The sequence below is a fragment of the Ovis canadensis genome, chromosome 21, assembly GCF_042477335.2.
Source record: "Ovis canadensis isolate MfBH-ARS-UI-01 breed Bighorn chromosome 21, ARS-UI_OviCan_v2, whole genome shotgun sequence".
NCBI lineage: Eukaryota > Metazoa > Chordata > Mammalia > Artiodactyla > Bovidae > Ovis > Ovis canadensis.
In genome coordinates this window covers 60317916-60339519 of record NC_091265.1, presented here as the reverse complement: position 1 = coordinate 60339519, position 21604 = coordinate 60317916, and the positions used below count along the sequence as shown (strand labels likewise).

At 56.3% G+C, this 21604-nt stretch overlaps 1 protein-coding gene and 1 long non-coding RNA gene across 2 annotated transcripts; one reads left to right on the top strand and one right to left on the bottom strand.

The window, feature by feature from the left end:
• The first annotated feature begins 2721 nt into the window (after positions 1-2721).
• Positions 2722-5656, top strand: LOC138427071 (uncharacterized). The gene is made up of 3 exons (XR_011251883.1): positions 2722-3109; positions 4071-4179; positions 5119-5656. It is a non-coding gene; the product is annotated as an uncharacterized lncRNA (long non-coding RNA).
• SART1 (spliceosome associated factor 1, recruiter of U4/U6.U5 tri-snRNP) lies at positions 5538-20744 on the bottom strand. The gene is made up of 20 exons (XM_069566303.1): positions 20288-20744; positions 18206-18263; positions 17771-17826; positions 17102-17228; positions 16878-16983; positions 16550-16627; positions 16344-16443; positions 16112-16254; positions 15779-15985; positions 14987-15111; positions 14777-14910; positions 14564-14697; positions 8795-8965; positions 8525-8635; positions 8131-8218; positions 7569-7659; positions 7358-7493; positions 6892-6981; positions 6668-6789; positions 5538-6576 (listed from the first exon to the last, which is right to left on the bottom strand). Exons 1-20 carry the CDS (start codon positions 20598-20600, stop codon positions 6558-6560), a joined length of 2409 nt encoding a protein of 802 aa, XP_069422404.1. The 5' UTR covers positions 20601-20744; the 3' UTR covers positions 5538-6557.
• Positions 20745-21604: the final 860 nt, after the last annotated feature.

Genomic DNA, 21604 nt, shown 5'->3' with positions numbered 1-21604 from the left:
GCGACCCGCTGGCTCTCTCTGTGAGCCTGTCTCTGGTATCCGTGAAGTCCTGTGGGATGTGTATGTGATCTATATACACAAGTGTGCGTTGTTCCTTTTCTCTTTGGCGCTCAGCTCTTCTGGTCCAGTGTGCTTCATGTTTGTGTTATTCCAGGAGATTTGTGTCCATTATTTCTTCAATTATTTTCTCCCGCCACGTTTGTGTCTCTCTAGAACTGCTCTTATTCCGATGTCATCCCTTCACTGTCTCCCACATCTCTTAGGTTTTTACATTTTTTGTGTCTTCAGTCTTTCTTCTTTGACGATTTTCTGAGTCTGGTCTTATAGTTTACTGATTCCTAAGCTGTATCCCTTCCATTGCGTGTTCTGTTGTGTTCATTTCAGCTCAGGTTGAGTTCTCTAGCAGGTTAAACCACAGTGGACGGTGCTGGAATTTTCCTTTATAGAGAACTCTGGATCCGTTGTCTAATGCGCTTGAGCAACAGCCTCCTGGGAGCAAGGCAGCCTTTCCCACCAACCCCCAGGCTCTTGTCGCAGTGCTGCTCCTGGGGTGTTAGCTTCTGGCCTGCCCATGTAAGCAGACTGGGGCCACTGAGCTCTGGCCAGCACGCAGGGGCCTGTTCTGTGCTGAGGGGATACGTGTGGGATTTTACAGTGTGCTGAGCAGCAGGAGGAAATCTGTGAATGAAAAGCCTGGGGCCACTGAGTGCTGGAGGAATCCAGTTTCCAAGGCTGAGACAATTCCTTGGGGTCTGAGGGAGATGGGGCTGTCAGGGTGTCCCCCACCGTGCCCCACCCGGCACAGTGGTCCCTTGTCCAATAACCCAGTACAAAGGCTCTCAATGTGGGAGAGCCTTCAGTGTGCAAAGAAGCCACATTGGTACAGGGCCTCTTTGTAGTTGGAGGAAAAGGCCAGCAATTTGTCCTTAGTAATTGCCCACATGTCCCCCTAGGAAATTGCTGGGGTTGAGGGACCCTGGATTTTGTCTTCAATCAAGGCCCGTCTCTGCTTCCCACGTCTGAGGAGCACGTGAGGCAGCTTCTCAGCACGAACCACTGAGAAGAGCATTGACACAAGGGAGGGTGGGACGCCGGCAGTGGCTCGTGCTCACATGCGATTCATGGATGACGTACTCTGGGAATCCAGAACCCTTATGAAATGTGTCAAGGCACACGGCATACCTCGCCTGGTGACACAGGAATAAACCGTTAGCAATGATCAAGGCTGTCTCCTGAGTGGCCACAATTTCTTCGGTTATTGTTAGGGTAGCCTCTGATGATGCTAAAATATCCACTTCATTATGTGACCTTTGCTTATTCACAGCGACGAGCACCAGAAACCCTCCAGTCCAGGCGGTTCAGCATGGAGAGAGTGCTACCACACCATTTTCATTAACTGTTGTAGGAGAAGAGTACTTTTCTTTTCCTTGGGGTTCAAACTGCATGAGCTGGGCCACAGTGAGAGGTGTCATCAGTTCCTGGCTCCACATTCAGTCAACATTCATGGAAACTGCCAACAAGGGGCACAATAAGCATGTCCAGCCAGCAGGTCAGCCCTGGTCCTGGGTGCAACAGCCTGAAAGGTCACTCGGATGATGCGATCCAGTGACACGACCGCGGCCAACTGGGTGCAAGGGGTCCGAGAGCGTCTGTGACTGGTCGGCCGCTGGTAAGCTCCACCACCCAGAGGGGACTTCACTTACAAGGCTTTAGTACATCAACCCTCCAGCGCACAGACTGGAGTGTGTGCTTGAGAGCACTTGGAGAGTAGTGGGTGAGCTGTCTGACCAGGCTGTTTACCGTCCATGGCCACAGAGCTTTGGGGAGGGGGCCTCTGTGGGGAGGTCCTCCCCTTCTTTGCTTTCCCTTTCTGTCCAAGGCTGACAGGTCAGACGCGTTCTGTCTCCTCCTGTCTCCTCCCTCGCCTTCCTGGGGAGCACACAGGACACAGCAAGTTTGCTCCGCTTACTGTCTCCCGAGCAGGTGTAGACGAGGGAAGGGGCAGGGGTCTGCAGAAGGGCAGGTATCGTGGTGTGTCTGCACTAGACAGGGTCGTGTTAGGGGTGGCAGGTACGGGGCCCGGAGCACCAGGCTAGGGGGCTTTGATGAGTCGCCTGAATTGACAGGATCTGGTGTGTTAGGAGTCAGACGGGAAAACAGGTATTGAGGGAAACACCGGGATCATAGTAGTGGAGACCCCCAGTGAAGCTGACTCCGACTCCGGAATAGGCCCTGGGGGAGTGACCGCAGCCCTGTGAGCGAGCACAGCCGTCTCCAGCCCATACCAAGATAAAGACATTCAGACCAGCAGAATATGAGAGCTCATCTAGACAGAACTTCTAGAAGATGAACTTCAAACATAATGAAAATGACTCCAGAGGAGAGATCTGAGAGGCAAGGAGGAACAAAGAGTTCATTCTTGATGAAGATGTCTGATTAGGGGCTAGTTCTTAAAAAAAGTCAAGATAATGTCCTGGAGAATAAAAACATATGACTGGTGACTTCCCTGGCAGTCTAGTGGCTAAGACTCCACACTTCCAATGCAGGGGACTCTGGCTCGATCGATCCTGGTCAGGGGACTGAGATCCCACGTGCCACAGGCATCTAAGTCTGCATGCCACAAGGAGGACCCTCAAGGGCAGCCACAAAGACCCAGCGCTGCCAAAAATAAAAAATTTAAAAAGGAAGTGTTACTTGTATAGAAGAGGAACTACTCTGTTTAAGCTGAAGAATTTTCTAGACCAATTTAGGTGATTCACTGTGATGGTTAATCTTGTGTGGGCTTAATCAGTTAAGCCAGTTAATCAACTGGGCTCAGGGGTTCCTAGATAGTTGGTAAAACGTTATTTCTGGTGTGTTTGGGAGGGCGTGTTTGGAAGAAAGCATTTGGAGCAGCAGATTGAATACAGAAGGTCCCCCTCACCAGTGCAGGTGGGCTCACCTGCTCCACCAAGAGCGCCAAGAGGAGAGAGGTGGGGGAGGGCAGGCTCCCTCAGCCTCAGATGGGACGCCCGCCCTGGGCCATCAGGTGTCCACAATCCTCAGGCCTTCGAACTCAAACCGAACTCACAGCACCAGACTTCCTGGGTGTCCAGCTCGAAGATGGCAGGTACGGGAACGTCTCATGGTCATGGGCGGAGAAGGCAATGGCACCCCACTCCAGTACTCTTGCCTGGAAAATCCCATGGGCAGAGGAGCCTGGTAGACTAGAGTCCATGGGGTCATGAAGAGTCAGACACGACTGAGCGACTTCACTTTCACTTTCACGCATTGGAGAAGGAAATGGCAACCCACTCCAGTGTTCTTGCCTGGAGAATCCCAGGGACAGGGGAGCCTGGTGGGCTGCCGTCTATGGGGTCGCACAGAGTCAGACACAACTGAAGCGACTTAGCAGCATGGTCACAGGAGCCAATTCCTGCAATAAACCTCCTCAGATATATGTGTATACCCTAAAGGTTATTTCTCTTGAGGAACTGACTCTCAGGGGTCAGAGGACACATCTCAGGAGGGGGCCTGGCCTGGGCCCCAGATGAGCTGGGGCAGCTTCTTCACCAGGCAGCTGGAAGTGGGTGGGTGGGGGGGGAAGGCAGGGACCCTGAGGGGAGTGGGGGACAGCTTCCCCGTCCTGTGGGGAAACAGAACTGGACGAGCTGGCAGGAGCCACAGGGCAGGACGGGCCACCGCAGCTTGATGGGCTTCAGCGGACCTGGGCGGGGGGTGGGGACAGCCCAGAGGGAGAAAGACACCTGGGGGTGGAGGGCCGTCCTGCCCCGGCTTTACCTGCAGGCCACAGCCGACACTGGCTTTTGGGCTGAGGTTCCCATCACCAGGCCTAGAAGGGCGGGCTTCCTTGGGGGCTGCGAGGGAACAAAGCCACAGCAAGGGAAGGGGTCCTGGGCAGGCCTTGGTGCCTTAGCAAGGATGCCACATGGCTGGGAGTGGAGAGGCAGCCGTCCAGGCCTCTGGAAATTAAAGCTGGGCTCCCCAGGCCCTTTTGAAGGCACGAGCCACATTGAGAGCACAGACTCCCTCCCGTCCCCTTCTCACCCACCGGTGTCCTTGTTCCACAGATGCTCACCCATCAGACCCTCAGGACCCAGGCAGCCGGTCTGGCCCTGCTCCTCCTCAGCCCCAGCACCCCTGACGCTCAGTAAATATTTGCTGGAGTAATGAGAGAAGGTGAATGTTTTCAACTCTACACCAGCCCTAAGTCTGACATAGAACGCAGTCAGCGGTAATTTGCCCGAAGACAGTGGCCCAGCTGGCTCTCCCCAGGCCTTGGCTAAGACCACACTGACCCCCACACCAACCTGAGTGGAGGCATCACTGCCCCCAGTTCCCAAGGGGCTTAGTAGTACTGGTGGGTCCTGGCAACTTACATAATAGTCACAATCTGAAAATTGAGATGTTTTATTCAGTGGGAATTTTTAGGACTTCAAGCCTGGGAGACAGCATCTCAAGTAACCCTGAGAATTGCTCCACGGAAGCGGGGTGGAGGAATCAGGTTTTATAGAAGTTTGCAACAAAGGGCAGGTAGTCTGAACATCAAAAGAATTTTTGTGAATTAAAACTGTGTACCTCAAGGAATTTAGTGCTCTTCTCTGTATGTATGAGAAGACGCAGGAATCTGGGCTCACTGAAATCATTCCTTTTGTACGCACCTCAGCTCTCTGGGGCCAGCATCCTGCAGCTTTTCACATCCTAAGCGCTCCCGTGCTCACTGGAGGGAGCAGCTGCAGTCTGATGGTTGTTTGAGAGCAGGCATCAGTATCCTTCTTCCTGGGTGCCCTGGAGGGCTGGGCTCACGCATGGCTGACATCGTTTCTCAGTCCCCACCTTCTCCCTGGGCTCTGCCGGCCCTGGCAGCTCAGGCCTCACAAGATTTGGTGCTGGCTCCTCCAGCCCTGGAGCTGAACTGACTCCCTGCTGCCTCCCCGCCCCCATCAGGTGGGCAAGCACAGCCTGGGTAGCATGACTCAGGGCACAGAAGCACAAGCACAGGGCTGGGACCAGAGGCCACAGGAGGGGAGACACCACAGACTGCCAGCCAGGCAGGGCTCCTGGAGGGGGCCTCGGAGCCCCTCCTAGGCCGTGGCTCACCATTTACTGTCCCCTCAGTCACAGGTCAGAGTGTCAGGAGACACCCTGGGACACGGCTGGTCAGTTCCACCCAGGTCCACCACTGCTCTAGACACGACCTTGGACGTTTGTGGCTCTGATGATGGCAACAGCTTCCTAACAGGCTGCAGCGGGTAAGGTGTGAGCTTCGACAAGAGCTCGGCCAGAGCTGGTGCTCCGCCGCCAGGGACAATCCACAACACCGGACATGCCACGCAAGCTTCTGGGAGAAACAGACCAAGATTCCCCAGACCCTAGACCCAGCCTAGGCTTCCCACAGGGACCCTCCCTGAGGAACCCGAGGAAGAAGCCCAAGCGGAAACTAAATCAGAATCAGACCCCAAGATAAGGAGACAAGCTGAAGCAGGGCATGACAGTGCTGGGTGGGGCTGCCACGAAGTAACCGTCATCAAAAGCAATGGGTTAAGGCAACTGTATTTTGTTCCTTGTTTACATTTTTCTGTTCTTTTCTTACATTTTCTAAGGTTACTTTAATCCACTTTTTTTTTTCATTAAAAAAAAAAATCTGTGAACCATCTGCCACGCACTCGGGTGGAGGTGGGGGCGGTGGGATGCTGGTTTTGTCTGACTCCCACCGGGGCCAGTTGTCACCTTTCCCTCGATTCAGGCTCTTACTGTCCCTCACGGAGTTCACACCGAGGAATCTCACCTGCCCTGCTAAGCAGACAAGGCTCCCAAGAGGCGGGTGCTCTGAGAAACCGAGCCTCTCTCCACGTAGACAACAGGAGCCTGCGATGCCCCCAGACCCTGCCGCGGCCGTCCTGGCTGTGAGCAGTGATTCTTGTGGCACTGAGACTGGGAGAGACCGCGGTGACTGAGCCTCTAAAACACCTCCCAACTCTTACCCAGAAGCCAGCCTTGGAGAGGGTAAGGTGCGACATTTAACAGGCACAGCCAGGACTGGTACGACCATGCCAGGAGCGGCTGGGGGAGGCGAGGGTGAGAAAGCGAACCAGCTGGCTTCTCTTTGGCTGGCTGGGGCCCAGCGTGGGCTGAGAACTGCCTTAGCAGAGCCGGGCCAGTTCCCTCCCTGCATCTCTGTCGTTTGTGTCACCTACAACCGGTCTCACCTGGCAGAAGCCAGACCCTAAGCCACCTCTGAGGGGCCTTGCTCACCTCCACGTTCCAGGTGAGTGAATGAAATGAGCTCACTTAATCATCGCAAGACACCCTATGAAGCAAGGTGTTTTGGTCAAACAAACGGCAGAACTAAGGCCGTTTAGAAAGGTTCAGTGACTGCCTGAGGTCACACAGGTGACGACGGAGCCAGAGGGCAATGTCCCCCATGCTCTGTCTGGCACCGCCTGCCCTTTTCCCAGGTCTGACCCTGGAACCTGCACCAGGACCAGGGGGAAAAAATAAGGAGGGAGCTTTATTTAATATTAAAGTCGGGGGAGGGATCAGAAGGGAGGCCAGCTTCACTTGGTGATGGTGTTCCTGCGGAAAGAAGAGGAGCGTGAGGCTGCAGAGCGGCTGTGACCCCGCCCCCGCTCCCCAATGCACGCAGGCAGCACACCGCCCCACTCACGCGTTCATGCTCTTGCCACTGCCGCTGAGCACGATGTATGGGGTCTTCTGGGCCTTCTGCTTCTCCTGCAGCAGAGCCACGGTGCCCAGGGGCGTGTCACTGGAGCTCATCTTCTTCAGGAGCTGTGGGTCGGGCCAGTCAGCAAGGCAGGAGCACCCCAGCGCCTCAGTCCCTGCCAACCCCACACCCCCAGAGGCCACTGCCACCTCCCCGTGGGCACCCACCGCCTCCTCGTCCAGCTTCTTCATCCGCCGCTCCGTCTTCATTTTGCCGGAGCCCTTCCCGTGGAAGCGGTGGGACAGCTGCCGGAAAGCCTGTGACCGGGCAGAACCCTGTTAGAGCCGCCGGAGCCCCTGGGGCAAGGGAGGGCGCTGGCTCCCCAGCCCCGGCTGAGCCGAGGTGGGGGCGGTGAGCCTGGGAAGGGGCTGGGAGATGGCCCCGGCCCTGGCACCCTCTGGGAGCCCCCGAAGAGAGGGAAGGATGTGCTGGAGCAAGGGGGCAGCAGACTCCAAGAAAGTGAGGAGAGAAAGGCGGACAGCTGCCACCAGCCGAGAGCTCAGGGGGCCGCTGGGGAGAGGGCAGGCAGGCAAGGACGCCCTCCTGCCAGGCCTGCAAGGGGGGACCGCTGTGCCCCCGAGCGATGGACACCACAGTCCCCTGGCCCAGACTCCAGGGCGCGGCCCCGCTCACCTCCTTGGGTGTGAGCTTCCGGCCCGTCTCGTCCACGTACTCGATCTTCACATCGGGTTTATAGCCATCCTTCTCCTTGAAGTCCTGGGTGAAGCCGCGGTACTCCTCCCGCCGGCTGTACTTATCGTCGATGGCCCTGTGGGAGACGCACGGGGCCTCAGCACTGCCCGGCACCGGGCTCCCAGGGCGCGGCCCCCGCGCCCGCACTCACATCTTATCCTCGATGCAGTACACGGCTGACGGCAGGGACTTGTTGGGCGCCTTCACCCGGGCCACCTTCTGCACCGTCGTCTCCAGCAGCCCTGGGGGGTGGAATCTGTGAGAGCCCAGACTGCCCAGCACTCCCAACAGCATGGTGGCCCCTGAGGGACCCTCCAAGCTGTGCTGTGGGAAGGGAGAGACATCAGTCCCCTCGTGCAGACAAAGGAAACGGAGACCCAAGAGAAGTCAGGCACATGTCCAGGGCCACCGGCTCAGTACACAGCAGAGACGATCCTAACGCCAAGGTCTCTGCCACCGCCTGGATTGCGGCCACTCCTCCCGCTCCCTGCAGAGGAGAGGCCGAGCCTCCAGGGGCAGTGGTGCCTGCTGGGGCACGTGTGGGCACAGGCACTGAGCATGGGGGAAGCAGCGCACAAAGGCCAGCGGCTACCGCAACTGCCGGGCCCGGGGGCGGCGGGGAGGAAGGGAGCAGGGGGCCGGAGGGCAGCAGCTGCCTGGCCCGCCTTCCGTGGCGGCACCCAGGCCATCGCAGAGCAGCCTGAGCCTCTTACCTTTGTTCTGACACAGGAGCAGGGCGGCCGCCAGCCCTCTATTCACGATGGGCTCCTCGTCCAGGATGGTGGTGGAGGAGGCAGAGAACTGGGGAGGCGGAGCACACAATGATGGGGGTGCTAAGTGGGCTACCCTCCTGCCCGACAGTCACCCCTCCCAGGACTGTGGTCCTTGCTGTGTACCAGGCCCTGCGCGACAAGACACCTCATTTAACCCACAACACCCCACCAGGTCTGTATACCCCATTTACGCAGGAGGAGCCCAGGGCTCTGAGACACGGCGGCCCCACGGTGGGGAGGGCAGAGCTAAGCCCCCAGCCCAGCGCCCACCCCACCAGGCTCCTGCAGCCTGCAGCGGCCCCCAGCCCCCAGCCCAGCTCCTCGCCCTCCTCACATCTTGCTGCTGCTTCTCCTCGTCCAGGTTGACAGTGCTCCAGCCCATGTTCTCCTCCCCGTCAGACTCGGAGCCGCCATTGGCCGAGCGCTCCTCGTCCCGTTCAAAGTCCTGGAGGAGAGATGACCAAGCTCAGTCCAGGCTCCGGCGAGCCCGTCCCCCTTGAGCACTGAGGCTTATTCCTGAGGACTGGCAGGGCCGCCACCCCCGGCACCCAAGAGCAGAGCAGGCCCGGGGAATGTGTTGGGGGTGGGCTGTCCGAGGACCCACCATGAGCTCTTCCTGGTCCTCCCGGTTGCCGGCCAGCCCGTAGGTGGGGATCTCCCCGAGAGTTCGGCAGAACTCGGACGTGGCGTTGAACACAATGGCCCCCTTCCGCTCCGGGTCCTCCTCCTCCCAGCCCCGCTGCCGAGACTCCAGCCTCTTGACAATCTCCACCACCTGGGGGAGGGAGCAGCTGTGGGCAAACCCAGAAGTTTCTAGGGGGGTGCCATGGAGACCCAGGAACCCACCACCCTTTCTGGCAGCAGAACAGCATGCCATTCCCACCACCCACAGCGGACCAGACCACACTCTCCTCTTCCCTGACCCCTGGTCTGCTCTGCACTGATCTCGCTCCATCACTCTGAAGTCGGCGATGGCTCCCCACTGCCCTCTGAATTAATATCCAGAATCCGGCACGGCCCCTCATGACCGAGCCTCTGTCGCGCCTCCTCCTCTGCTCACTCTCGCACCCCGCGCCTTCCTTCTCCCACCCCTCCTCCACCACCCACTCCTCCCCAAACAGACTCAGCTCAGGACTCAAGCAAACATCCCTCCCCCTGGAACCCTGGCCCTGCACAGGCTGGATGCTGCGTGGACCTGGCCCCTGCTTCCAGCGCTGAACCACCACCCACCCACCCTGCCGCCCCACTCCTCATGGCCAACGCCTGACCCCGCGCCTACCACAGGCCACCCCACCGGGCAGGGCTCCGAGGGCCGCCAGAACTCTGCTCCCGACACCATGCCCCGACCTGTGTCACTCCCACCAGCACACAGGGATTGTCTAGGATCTTCCCCCCTTTTCCCTCTGTTATTTTTGGCTGCTGAGCATATGGGATCTTAGTTCCCAGACCAGGGAGCGAACCAGCACCCCCTGAGGGAAAGCACGGAGTGTTAGCCACTGGACAATCAGGGAAGACCCTCTCTGCTCTTTGAAGAATCCTCTTGCAACACCACAGCCCTCCTGCTCTGCCCCTGACAGCAAATTCATCACAGAAGTTTCCAGTCTCCGTGTCCACCTCTGCACTCCTTTCCTTACATGAATGACATCACGTTTTTAAATAAATGTCATCCTACACATAAAAAGGCTACTTGTAACACGTGCGTATGCTTTTAAAAATCACCACCACCAAACAAACAGCATGTCCCCATGAGCTGGCTGAACAGCATTATGAACACCCTTTCAGGCCCCAGAGGCCTCCTCCCCACATACCTGCGGTCACGATTCACGGCCTTTCCTTCACAGTTTAGCACATACAGACCCACCCATGAACAGTCTGTTGTTCTGTTATGCATTTTTCAAACATTACGTAATCTGAAGCACACTGTCTGACTCTATGTTTTCAAGTATACGCATATGTTTTAAGGTCAGTCTTGACGTAAGCGGCTCCAGTTGAACAGCTTTTCACTACAGGATCCCGTCCCATGCTGTGACTGTACCGCGGTGGAGTTCTCCAGTGCACCCAAGACAGCCTCTCCCAGACCACGAACGGCACAGCTAACACAACCCGACGTGAGCATTCACACAGAGTGTGGTCCGCTGAGACATGCGATCTCACTCTACAAGGCTCGTCAGTGTCTCCCCACTGATGAGACTCCTTTACATGCCCCTGCAAAGTGTGGACAAGAACTCTGGCTGCCCCACATCCTCATGGACACTTGACGTTATCAAGCCTGACACTTTTGCCAAGTGAGGCGGGTGGGACCTGATCTGTCGTTTCAGCTCACCTTTCCTCCACCGCTACCCAGGTTGGGCCTCACCTTGTGTTTCAGGGGTCATGCATCCTTGCACCTCTGTGAACTCCCCTTCTGCACGTGGACAAATACCTTCTTCGTTTGGCCTATCTTTTCACATTCTTCATGACATCTTTTTCTATTTTTGCTGTGCCACAAGGCAGGTGGGATCTTAGTTCCCTGGCCAGGGATCAAACCAGCACCCTGTGCAAGGAAAGTGGGGTGTCCTAACCACTGGACCACCAGGAAAGTTCCCTTCATGGTGTCTTTAAAATAAAACTAAGTTTTTAAATGAAAATCAAGTTTTTAATTTCTAACTAGTTAAATGCTACACACAAGGTGAATATATTTGACACCACAGAACCATACACCTAAAAACGGGTAAGATGATAAATCCTATGGGTATTTTAACACAATTAAAAAGAACCACTACCATAGTCTTAAAATTCTTCATGCTTTTCTCAAATATTAAGTTTTTAATTTCAAGTTCTTAACCTTTTAAGTGAATTTCTGCACAAGGTATGAGGTACAAACCGCATTTCACATTTTTCCAAATAGGTAACTGATTGTCCTGACACTGCTTACCTAGCTGAGCTCCTTTCACACTGGGCCACGTCGTGTTGTATGGCAGGAGTCTGTTTCTGGGGTGTGGGGGCCACATTTAATGCCCCCAATATCACAGGGCCTCAATTACAACTGTCTAAAGACTTGGAAGTGGCTTCCCAATGGCTCAGTGGTAAAAAATCTGCCTCTCAAGTAGGAAGTGTGGGTTCGATCTCTAGATTGGGAAGAACCCCTGGAGAAGGAAATGGCACCCCACTTCCGTATTCTTGCCTGGGAAATTCCACGGGCAGAGGAGCCTGGTGGGCTATGGTCCACATGGTTGCCAAAGAGTCGGACTCGACTTAGCGACTGAACAACAAAAAGACTAGGTATCTATTACAGCAAATCCTACCACCTGATTAGTCTGAGGGTCTTGGCTATTTGGGGCCCTTTGATCTTCTGTGTAAATTTTAGAATCATTTTGCCAGGTTCCACAAAAACCCTGGGATTTCTACTGGAACTGTGAGGATACAGACATCTTTACAACATTACTTTTATCCATTAATATGGTTATTACAGACTGAACTGTGACTCCCCCAAAACACTCATACATTGAAGCCCTTGTCTCCAGTGCGGCTGTACCTGGAGACAACGCCTTTTTTAGAGATAATAAAGGTCAAATGAGGTCTGAAGAGTAGGCCCAAATCTAATAAGCTGGTGTCCTTGTAAGGACAGAGGCACCAGGGAATTACACACAAAGGAAGGCCATGTGAGGACACCGTGGAAAGATGGCCACCTACAGGCCAAGGACAGAGGCCTCGAAAGACAGCAAACCTGCCAACACCCTGACCTTGGACTTGAAGCTTCCAGAAGTATTGGAATACACTGCTGCTGTTTCAGCCACCCGGTCTGTGGTGTTTTGTCATGGCAGCCCTGGGTAACTAAAACAACATGTCCTGTTTAATACCTTTCAAAAACAGACTGAGATTTTCCTCTTAGAGATCTTGCATCTCTTTCATTCCTTTTAACTTTGTTGCTAAGCTGATTATTCATTATCCATAATGCCTTCTATTGTTGACCTGTGTTACTTCATTATCCATACTGCTTTCATGAATGGTGTCTTTTTAAAATTACATTCTCCATCTCTTGCTGGCGTACAGAAACAGAGTGAACTCTCACCTACCAATCTCGTGTCCAGCAACCTTGCTAACACCTGCGTGATCTGGCCCCCGTTTCCCACCACCCCACCGAGCCAACCTTAGACGGGAGCATCAGTGACCTCCGTGCTGGCTGACCCCACGGCCAGCTCCCATCCTCCGGATATCAGAACCCTCCCGAGTCTGCGTCACCACTGCTTACACCTTCCCTCCAGACCAGTCTTCACATGGTTTCCAGGAATGCAACCCCTCCTCTCCCTCCTCGCCTGGAGCCTTACCTTCTCCTCCTTATCTACATTCATGCCTGGTGATCCCACCCAGTCCTCTGGTATAAACCCCATCTACACACTGACTTCCATGCTTCCATCTCAGTGTCTCTCGAGTATATATATGAAGTTCAAGGTCATACATCCAACTGCCTATTCAGCATCAATCACCTCCAGTGAGGAGTCATCTCAAACCTAACTCAAACCGAAAGCAAACACTCACTTTCTTGCCCACACTCGTTCCTACCCTGCTGCTGCTGCTGCTGCTGCTAAGTCGCTTCAGTCGTGTCCGACTCTGTGTGACCCCACAGACGGCAGCCCACCAGGCTCCACCGTCCCTGGGATTCTCCAGGCAAGAACACTGGAGTGGGTTGCTATTTCCCTCTCCATGCACGAAAGTGGAAAGTGAAAGTGAAGTCCCTCAGTCGTGTCTGACTCTTCGCAACCCCATGAACTGTAGCCCACCAGCCTCCTCCATCCATGGGATTTCCCAGGCAAGAGTACTGGAGTGGGGTGCCATTGCCTTCTCCTATCCTAGTCTACCCCATTTCAGAAAACGGCCCGGCAAGTAGAAAATCCAACCTTGATGAATCCCACTGGGTCACATAACCGGCATGATCCTTTCAGCCATGAACTCTATGACTCTGGAGCATAACTTTTAAATATTAACGCTATACCTCATTAACTACAAAAAAGGAAAAACTTCCTTCACCTCGTGCCCTCTTCAGCTATTGACCCATTTCCTCATTCTCTTTAGAGGAGGGGTGGGCAAGCTGTATCCCCCCCACCCCACCCTTGTACACCAAGTCGCACTGGCGCTCGGCCCCGCCCCCAGCTACCCCAGCTGGAGAGGCAGAACCCTGAGCCTCAGACATTTGCTTCCTGGCCCCGTGAACAAAGCGCGCCCCCTCCTGGGCTAAGGAATCGTCCCAAGGCCCCTCCTCCTCCAGCCCCAGCTCGACTCAACCCTCTCAACGCTACTGTCTCCACAGTGGCATTGTCTCCACCAGGGCCAAATCTGATCTGCTCCTCAACACTGTTTGAAGTGCTCCCTCCCTCTCCCCGAAACCCCTCCCTGGCTCAGGGAGGCCTCAGTCCGGTGGCTCCCTGCTGCTCTACCCCCGCGGTGGAAACCCCGGGTTTGCTGCTGCAGCCTGTCTCAGGCCCAACGGTCTCTCTCGGTGGGAGGTGCAGGGTTAAAGTGTGGGCTCTGGAGCCAGGCTGTGCTCGGCCACTTCCCAGTCATGTGATCTTGGGCAACTTGCCTACCACCTCTGTACCTCAGTTTTCTCATCTATAAAAAGGAGATAACAGAGCCTTCCTCCTAGTGCTGCTGTGAGGATTAAGTGAACCCACACACAAAGCACTTAAGCAGTGCCTGGCACATATCAGTGCTCCGGAAGGGCCAGCAATGACCACAGTCTCAAGCCCCCACTCAACTCTCCACCTCAGCTCACACCCTCGTTCCCTTCCTCTGCTTCAGCCCACGTGGTCCTCACACATTCTAAGGTTATCTTGCCAAAGGACATCTGCTGTCCCCGTGGCCTGAATGCCTGTCCACTCTGAATCTGGGCAAGGCAGACTCCACTGTGTCATTTCAGTCTCAGCTCAGAAGGCTCCCCCAAAAGGTCTTCCCCAAATCCTGGACCTAAGAGACCAACCTCCGGCTGCTCCTGTGTTGTCTGCACAGCCGCCACCAGCAGAGACCACTCAGCTTGCTCGTGTTCACAAGTCACTGCCATTTCTGCCCCATGAAAATCAGAGGAGCCCTTGGCTGTCCTTTCCCCCAGGGACTTCCCAGCCCTAGGATGACGCCTCACTCATAGCAAGGCAACACACAGCCCAGAAGAAAAGAAAATGCAAACAACGAAGCGCTAAAGCATCCCACAGTGAAAGCACGGCAGGAACCTAGAAACCCACCAGTAACACGACGTGGAACACAGAGAGGGTGCAGACCAGAACACGGGGACCGCCTGTGACGGCGTGGGACCGCGTGCCCCCGAGGACAAGTGGCCACAGACGCACCTGTCACGTGGGCCCCAGCGCCCGCCCGCGCCCAATCCCCGGAGCCCCCTCACCTTCTCGCCGCTGTCCCGCAGCTGCTGCAGCTGCCGCAGGCGGCGCCCCTTCTCCAGCTGCTTCTGCAGCTCCAGCTCCGCCTCGTCCTCCTCCAGCACCTCTGGGGACCCAGACTGCGGCACAGCGCCCTCCTCTGGGGGAGACACAGGAGACACCCGCTCAGACCACCGCCTGGCTCTTCGGGTCCCCCACCCCACAGGCCGGGCCCTCACCCTCATCACTGATGTCCATGTTCTCCACGCGGGTGTCATCTGACGGTGGCGGCTGAGGCACGGGCTCCTTCTCCCCCTCCTCCTGGGGCTCCTCGTCCGCCTCAGGCACCCGGCGCCGCCCCCGGCCCCGCAGTCTGCGGGCAGAGGCTTCTCTGTGAGGCTGGCCCCAGGGCCAGCCCAGCCCCCACACCCAGCTGTCTCCCAGCCCACCTGGAACCGAAGTCCCCATCCTGAGTCTGATCCCCAAGCGGCAGCAGGTCATCGGCCCGCATGATCACCTCCTTCTCCTTCTTACGGATCTTCTTCACCCTCCGCTTGGTCTTTTTAAAGGTCACCTGAAAGGAGGAGAGAGGAGAGACTTGAGGGCAGGCGGAGGCAGGCGGCACAAGCCCACAGGAGTGGACACTGCTTGCTGCTATGCAGCAGTTCACACACGTGAGTGAGACGTGAGTAACCATCATCCCATCTGTGAGATGAGGACAACTAAGGCAGCAAGAGATTAAGTATCTTGTGCAAAGTCACCAGCTCCTAAGCAGGAGAGCCAGGACAGTGAAATCCCCCGAGACTGGTTCCAGAGTCTTGCTCTCAACCACAGAGGCAAGCAACCTACTGAGCCAGAGGTCTACCTGCGTGTCCACACAGCAGCCCAAAGGTGACACCCTACAAAACAACCGCTTACCAGACCACCACCAGCCCTTGGAACGGTCCCCGTGAGGGGGCTCCTGCCACCCCCATTTCAGAGGAGGAGCCTCAGGCTCACAGTTAAATGACACCCCAGGCACAGGCTGGAGATGTGGCAGGGCCTGCCCACCAGCTCAGGGGCACCTGGCTCACAGTCCTTGTTCTGTCTACACCGGCTGCCTCTTCGGGGCTGCCGGTTACTGCTCATCCACAGGGACCAAGTACCATGCGATTACCCGATCCCCCTTCTAGTACCTTCTGGCAGCCTGTGGCCCCTGAGGAGAGGGAGGGGCAGGTCTGGACGAAGACCTCAGGACTCACCATCTCCTCTGGTGTGAGGTACTCAGAGGCAAGTCGTGGTCCAACCGTGCTCAGGGACTGGGCCTGCAGCCGCAGCTTGGCACGGATCTCCTCTAGCTCCCGCTCCCGGAGGCCGTCAGCCACGCCGCCCTGCTCCAGTCGGAAGGACTGCGGCCGCTCGCCTTCGAGTTCCTCGTCGTACTTGGACAGGATAGAGCGAGGTTTGTGCTGCAAGGCAAGAAGGACAGATTGGAATGCAGTCTGGCTCCTGAATAGCCACAGAGCTACCATCTCCTCCCAAACCACCCGCCTGCTGCCAACACCCGCTGCCCGGTGCCCACGCTGCCGGCCTGCCTGGGCCAAGTCGTCCACGCTCTCGTCCTCCACGTATGGCAGGTAGTCGGGCTTCTTCTTGCGCAGCTCCACGTTTTTCTCCGCCCGCTCCTTGTCCAGCAGGTTCACGTTCACCAGCACATCCTCCTCCTCCTGCAGCACTCCTGCAGACGGAGTGGAGAAGGTGGCAGCCGGTCACACTCCTCCACCCACAGGGCCTGGGCCCCCAGCCAGACTGCCCAGCGCAACCCACCTTTGTCCTTGAGGGTGAGGATCACCGTCTCCCCCTCACGGAAGGAGTCGATGGCATGCTCCACAGTGAGGCCCTGCAGGTCCCGGGCGCTGTACAGGTCCTAGAGACGGGGCAGAAAGCGCAGCCCAGTCTGGACGCCGCCCAGGGATCCCAGCACCTGGGACAGCAGCCTCCCCGGCCCCTCCCTGCAGCTGCCGCAGCCTCACCTGCCGCCTCTGCTCGAACTCTTCCTCCACCAGGGTGCTGACACCAAACTCCTGGTCCATCTCCTCCAGCAGCTTGGCCTACGGGACAGGGATGGGGCGGTGACCTATGACCTCAAGCTGTTCTGGATCACCGGAAGACGTGGGGCCTTACTAAGTGGGGATGCAAAAAGCACAGACCTAAACAAGCAAGCTGCTGAGAAGCCAACGCAGGCGCCACTGAGCACAGGCCTCCCACTGCTCTGAGCCCCCACCTCAAGTCCCCATGGCCCGTCTGTGGCCCCCCAGCCATCAGGCCACCAGAGGCACTGGGTGACTCCCAGCACCTCACCCTCTTCTCTGCCAAGTCCTTCTCCTTCTGAAGCTGCCGGCTCCTCTCGATCCAGGCCGCGGTGTCGTCCAGCCAGGGGTCATCCTCCCCCAGGGTCTTAATCTTCCTGAAGACAGAGCAGAAAGATCCTCTGGAGAACCAGCTCCTGCTCCCCTCACCCCGACTCCAGATCTCCGGGGTGCCTCCTCAGACTCTGCCTGAGCCCACCTGGCGGGGACCCTCACCCCAGTTTTTGGTTCAGGATGCGCTTTTCTTTGGCAGCTGCCAGCTTCTCTCGCAGCTCCTCTCGCTGTCGCAAGGCCATGGGGTTGATGACATCGGCTGTCACGGGCTCCTCCTTGGTGCCCGCCTCTGGAAGGGAGGCCCAGGCGTGAGGCTATGCCTGCCCAAGGCTGGTGGGGAAAGGAGGGAGCCACTCACGCTGCCCCGTCCCACTCAGGGGGCCAGAGAAGCCGGAAGCAAGGGAAGAATCCTCTGCCTCCTGATCCCCGGCAACCCCACATTCCCACATCCCCCCCAAGAAGAGGGGACCCTCCATGCCTTCCAAAGCCCCTCTGGTCATACTTTAAAAAACCAAACTGAAACAAAAAAAACCCAACACGTGCACAGCGCAGATGAGTGTGCAGCACTGTGCACATCTCTTGGTCCCTTTAATGCTACCTCGCAGCCATACTGAGGCTGCCACGTCAACTGCTCAAGCTTAAACAAGCAGCCGAATCCCAAACCCCATCACAGCAACAAGGAAGCCCCAAGGCCACAGCCAGCACCCACACAGGACCACTGAGGGGTGCTGACCTGCACTCCAACCCCACTTTCTTCAAAAATCCCTCCAGACGGCCTCACTTCTTGATCCCAAATGCGCTCCCTCCCATCACCCTCGGCCCCACACTCACCTTTCTTGACGGCATTGACCTCCAAGGGTTTCAGCCCCAACTTTGCCCGGAGTTTACTGAGGACAAGAGATACAAGTGTTATGAGCTGTCCAAGAAATGGGGGCACCAAATGCATTTCTGGACAAAGAGGGGGAGAAAACAGGAAGGGACTGAGTGGTCCGAAGGGTCTCAAACCTAGGGCCTGACCCAGCAGTGGGAAGAGCACCGGCCTCCCAATCAGCCGGAAGGCCTGGCCTGCCCCCTAGCCAGGGCAAGGCCATGCTCTCCTGGGCCTCAGAGTCCACTTCGGGAACTCAGCTGGTTGGCTAGGATGATTTACATGACACTTCCAACTTCAATCAGAACATGTACTACGCGAAAGCCTCCCCAGACAGCTACCCCAGAAGCTGCTTGTCCCACAAGAAAACACAGAAATGAAAAGGAGACAGGACTTACTTGGTCTCCTCAATGCTGAGTGACGAGGCATCGCCTGAGCTAGTTTTGGAGCTGGCAGCTGGAACAAGAAGCAGCAAGGCTCAGGGGCAGAGCACTGGGCCCAGGAGCCGCAGCCCTGGCTCCAGGTGCAGGGCCGAAGACGAGGTCAGCACCTCGGCCTGCTTCCCCCCAACCAGGAGCTCCTTCCATCCGAGTCCCAGGCTCTGAGAACGCTGCTTCTCCCCACACCTTCCTTTCCTGATCCAAAGGGTCCAGCTTTCTACATCCTTCACTTCGCCACCTCTCCACTTTTGCGTATCCTGTGCTTTCAACCTACACTGCCTTCTCTGGCCTCAGGCTGTTAACAAAATCCTATCAGACCCCACTTCCTCCCTGGAGTCCTGCTCCATTACTGATCAGCATGACCTGCTCTCCTCTGCACAACACGGCCACAGTCATTTCTGGACCTGCTTCTCCTCACAGGGTAGGGACCATCTTGGCAGCATAACTATGCCCTCTGTGTAATTCATGCAGTGAAGAAATATACTTATTGGAGCCTCTTCTGTAATGTTGCTGAGATCACTGAGATACAGGAGCATTTAGGACATCCTCTACTCACCTCACAAACAGCAAGTGACTTCACTGAACACCACACGCAGAAGTCAGATTCGGACTCAGACGGAGCTGCCCCTACCAGGCGCCACCACAGCTCATCGTTCCAGCATGTTCGCCTCACAACCTACCTCTGTACCTTATCCCACTTGAACTCTGAATCTCAACCACTCCAGGCTCTCTCCAAGATCACCAGCCTCCTTATTTCAAAACCCCAAGGATTCTTTTCAGCTCTGGTTTTCATCTGGTCTCCAGCAGTGTGTGACACAGATGATCACTCCCACAGATCCCCTGACACGAGATTCTATGGTTTTCCTGCTTTGGGGGACAGCCTACCTCCTTTTTTCATAGCCTCCTGCTCAGCGTAATACTAAGACACTAGCATTTATCAGGTTCTCCTACCAGTAGGCTTCCTACTCCTAGTCTCTCAGTGGACTTCATATGCCACCTAAACACTCATGATTCCCAAACTGCTCTATCCAGCCCAAGCCCTGAGTTTCTCCATGCACATAAAATTCAACACTCTCCAAAACGGAATTCGGTTGTCTCCCTCCAAAAATCTGTTTCTCTTCCAAACTCCTGAAATTAGTCGACAGCACTGTGCATGTGTGCTTCGGTCACTTCAGTTGTGTCCAAATCTTTGCCACCCTGTGGACTATAGCTCTCCAGGCTCCTCTGTCTATGGGATTCTCCAGGCAAGAATACTGGAGTGGGATGCCATGCCCTCCTCCAGGGGATCGTCCCAACCCAGGGATAGAACCCTTGTCTCTTTTGTCTTCTGCACTGCAGGCAGATTCTTTACCACTGAACCACCAGGATAACATCAGCAGAGATCACTACCACTCAACTAGTTGCTCAAGTCAAAATTCAAGGCACACCCTCAATTCCTTCTTCTCTTTCCAGCCCTCATCCAAATGCTAAGCTCCATCACCTCCTCCTCCAAAACACCTCTCCAATCTGTCCACGTCTCTCCATCCCATGGCTAATGCCTCGGTGCAGGCCACCATCAGCCTTCATCTCACCTCCAGTCTCTACTGCCCTTCTCCCAGATCTTTGCAAAATATGAATGTGATCAACTCACTCGTCAGTTCAAATTCATGGCTTCCTCTCAAAACAAGTTTCAATTTCTTAACAGGGCCTATATGGCCCTTAGTGTTCAGATCCGTGTCTCTCTTACAGACTGCTGTCTCTCCTATGAACTCTACACAACTTTGACAACATGTTTGTTCTTGCCTCTGCACATGCTGCCATCGCTTCATTCATTCAACACATTCAGGGAGGGGTCGTGAGGAAAACAAAGAAAATCTCTACCCTCAGAGAGTTTAACAAAGAAAGACAACCTTCAGTCCCAAATAGCCATAGGAAGACCCTTTAGAAAGTGCTGACGAAAAAGCCAGAGGATGCCTCGGCCTGGTGCGCTCGGCCTCCATACCCAGAGCCCACATACCCGAGGCACCTCCGGTCGCCCCGCCCCCTGCACAGGCCCCTCACCGGCCTCGTAGCCATCATCCCGCTTCTCCCGTTTCACGCGCCGCTCGGAGGGCTCTGTCTGGCTGCGCTCCCGCCCGTGCGTGCTGCTGCGAGCCTCATTTTCGGCCCCGCGCCGCCCGCTCCCGCGCTCGCTCCCACGCTCTCGGCTTCGCTTCCGTCGTTCGCCGCCGCTACTGCCGCCGCCGCTGCTCCGATGCTTGTGTTTTTTGTGCTCCCGGTGCCTAGGCGGCTGTTCGGTAGCGCCCCCGGTGCTGGCCGCTGCTGTAGTTCCTGCCGCCTCCTTTTCCCCGCGGTGCTTCTTTGACGACCCCATGGTGGTCTGTCTAACCCCGAGCCCGGCCGCCGCCGAGCCCCGACGACGCAAAATGGGAACACTTCCGGGTCGCCCGACAGCCGGTGTCCTGTTGCCGGAAACCAAGAGCGGCTGCTTCCGTCGTTTGCCTCGGAGCCTGCCCCAAAGGCTCATGGGAAGGCCGGGATCTGAACTCGACTGCGCAGTCGCAGCCAGCCTAGCCGGGGTAGCGGTCTTTGAGCCGGGGGCCGACTGCGCATGCGCGCCTCAAGGTTCGCCACTGGGTCTGGGGAAGACAGTATCCCAGAATGGGACCTAGGGACCATCCAAGCCAGGATCGCCAGAGCTGGAAGCCCCTTCCCGGCTTCCCTCCGCTTTCACACCCTCAATTACGGATGTTCACTGGCTCACGGACTGTCTCTGGGCAGGGTCCACCTCTCCAGTGGCGTCCTCCTAGTGTACTGCCTGGGGTCGTGGCTCTATCGGGTGTTAAACGACGTAGCATGTTCTCCCGAGGCCCCCAGCTCCACAGTCCAGCTTCCTTCCAACCCCTACATCTAGTATTGTCTGCCAACGCTGCCTTGCCACGCTCCTTGGATTGGGTTTTTAACCTGAGCTCTGCGACTGCCCCGGAGGTCGAGTTGAGCTTCTGTGTATCTGTAAACCCCCTGAAATCGAATGCAAAATTTGGCACATCCGTGTGTGTGTGAGCTTTTCTTTTTCTTTTCCTTTGAGGAGACTGTTAACTTGTAGTTAAAAGCTCAGTTCACACAATTCCTCCTGACACCCCCACTTGCCAGTTGCTCGATCTGCCAGCCCATCTGTTAGGGTGTGATTATGCGCCCTTTTAAAGGCCCGCCCCCTCCCCCACAGGACTGGGCGTTCCCAAAGGCGGAAGGCATTCTGTCCTGTTCACTCTTGAATTTCCAGGACCCAGCATTGGTAGGAGTTGCAGCTGTTGCTCTTGGGAGATGCCCCACTCCTCTGGGCAGAGACAGAGCCGTGTGTGCTGGGCGGGGGCCGTC

Coding starts and splice junctions, on each gene's coding strand:
- SART1 (XM_069566303.1), bottom strand. CDS start 20,600: ATGGGGTCGTCAAAGAAGCACCGCGGGGAAAAGGAGGCGGCAGGAACT. Junction 16,255..16,343: donor CCTCACCCTCAAGGACAAAG/GTGGGTTGCGCT, acceptor CTCCGTCTGCAG/GAGTGCTGCAGGAGGAGGAG. Junction 8,219..8,524: donor AGGAGAAGCAGCAGCAAGAT/GTGAGGAGGGCG, acceptor CCGCCTCCCCAG/TTCTCTGCCTCCTCCACCAC.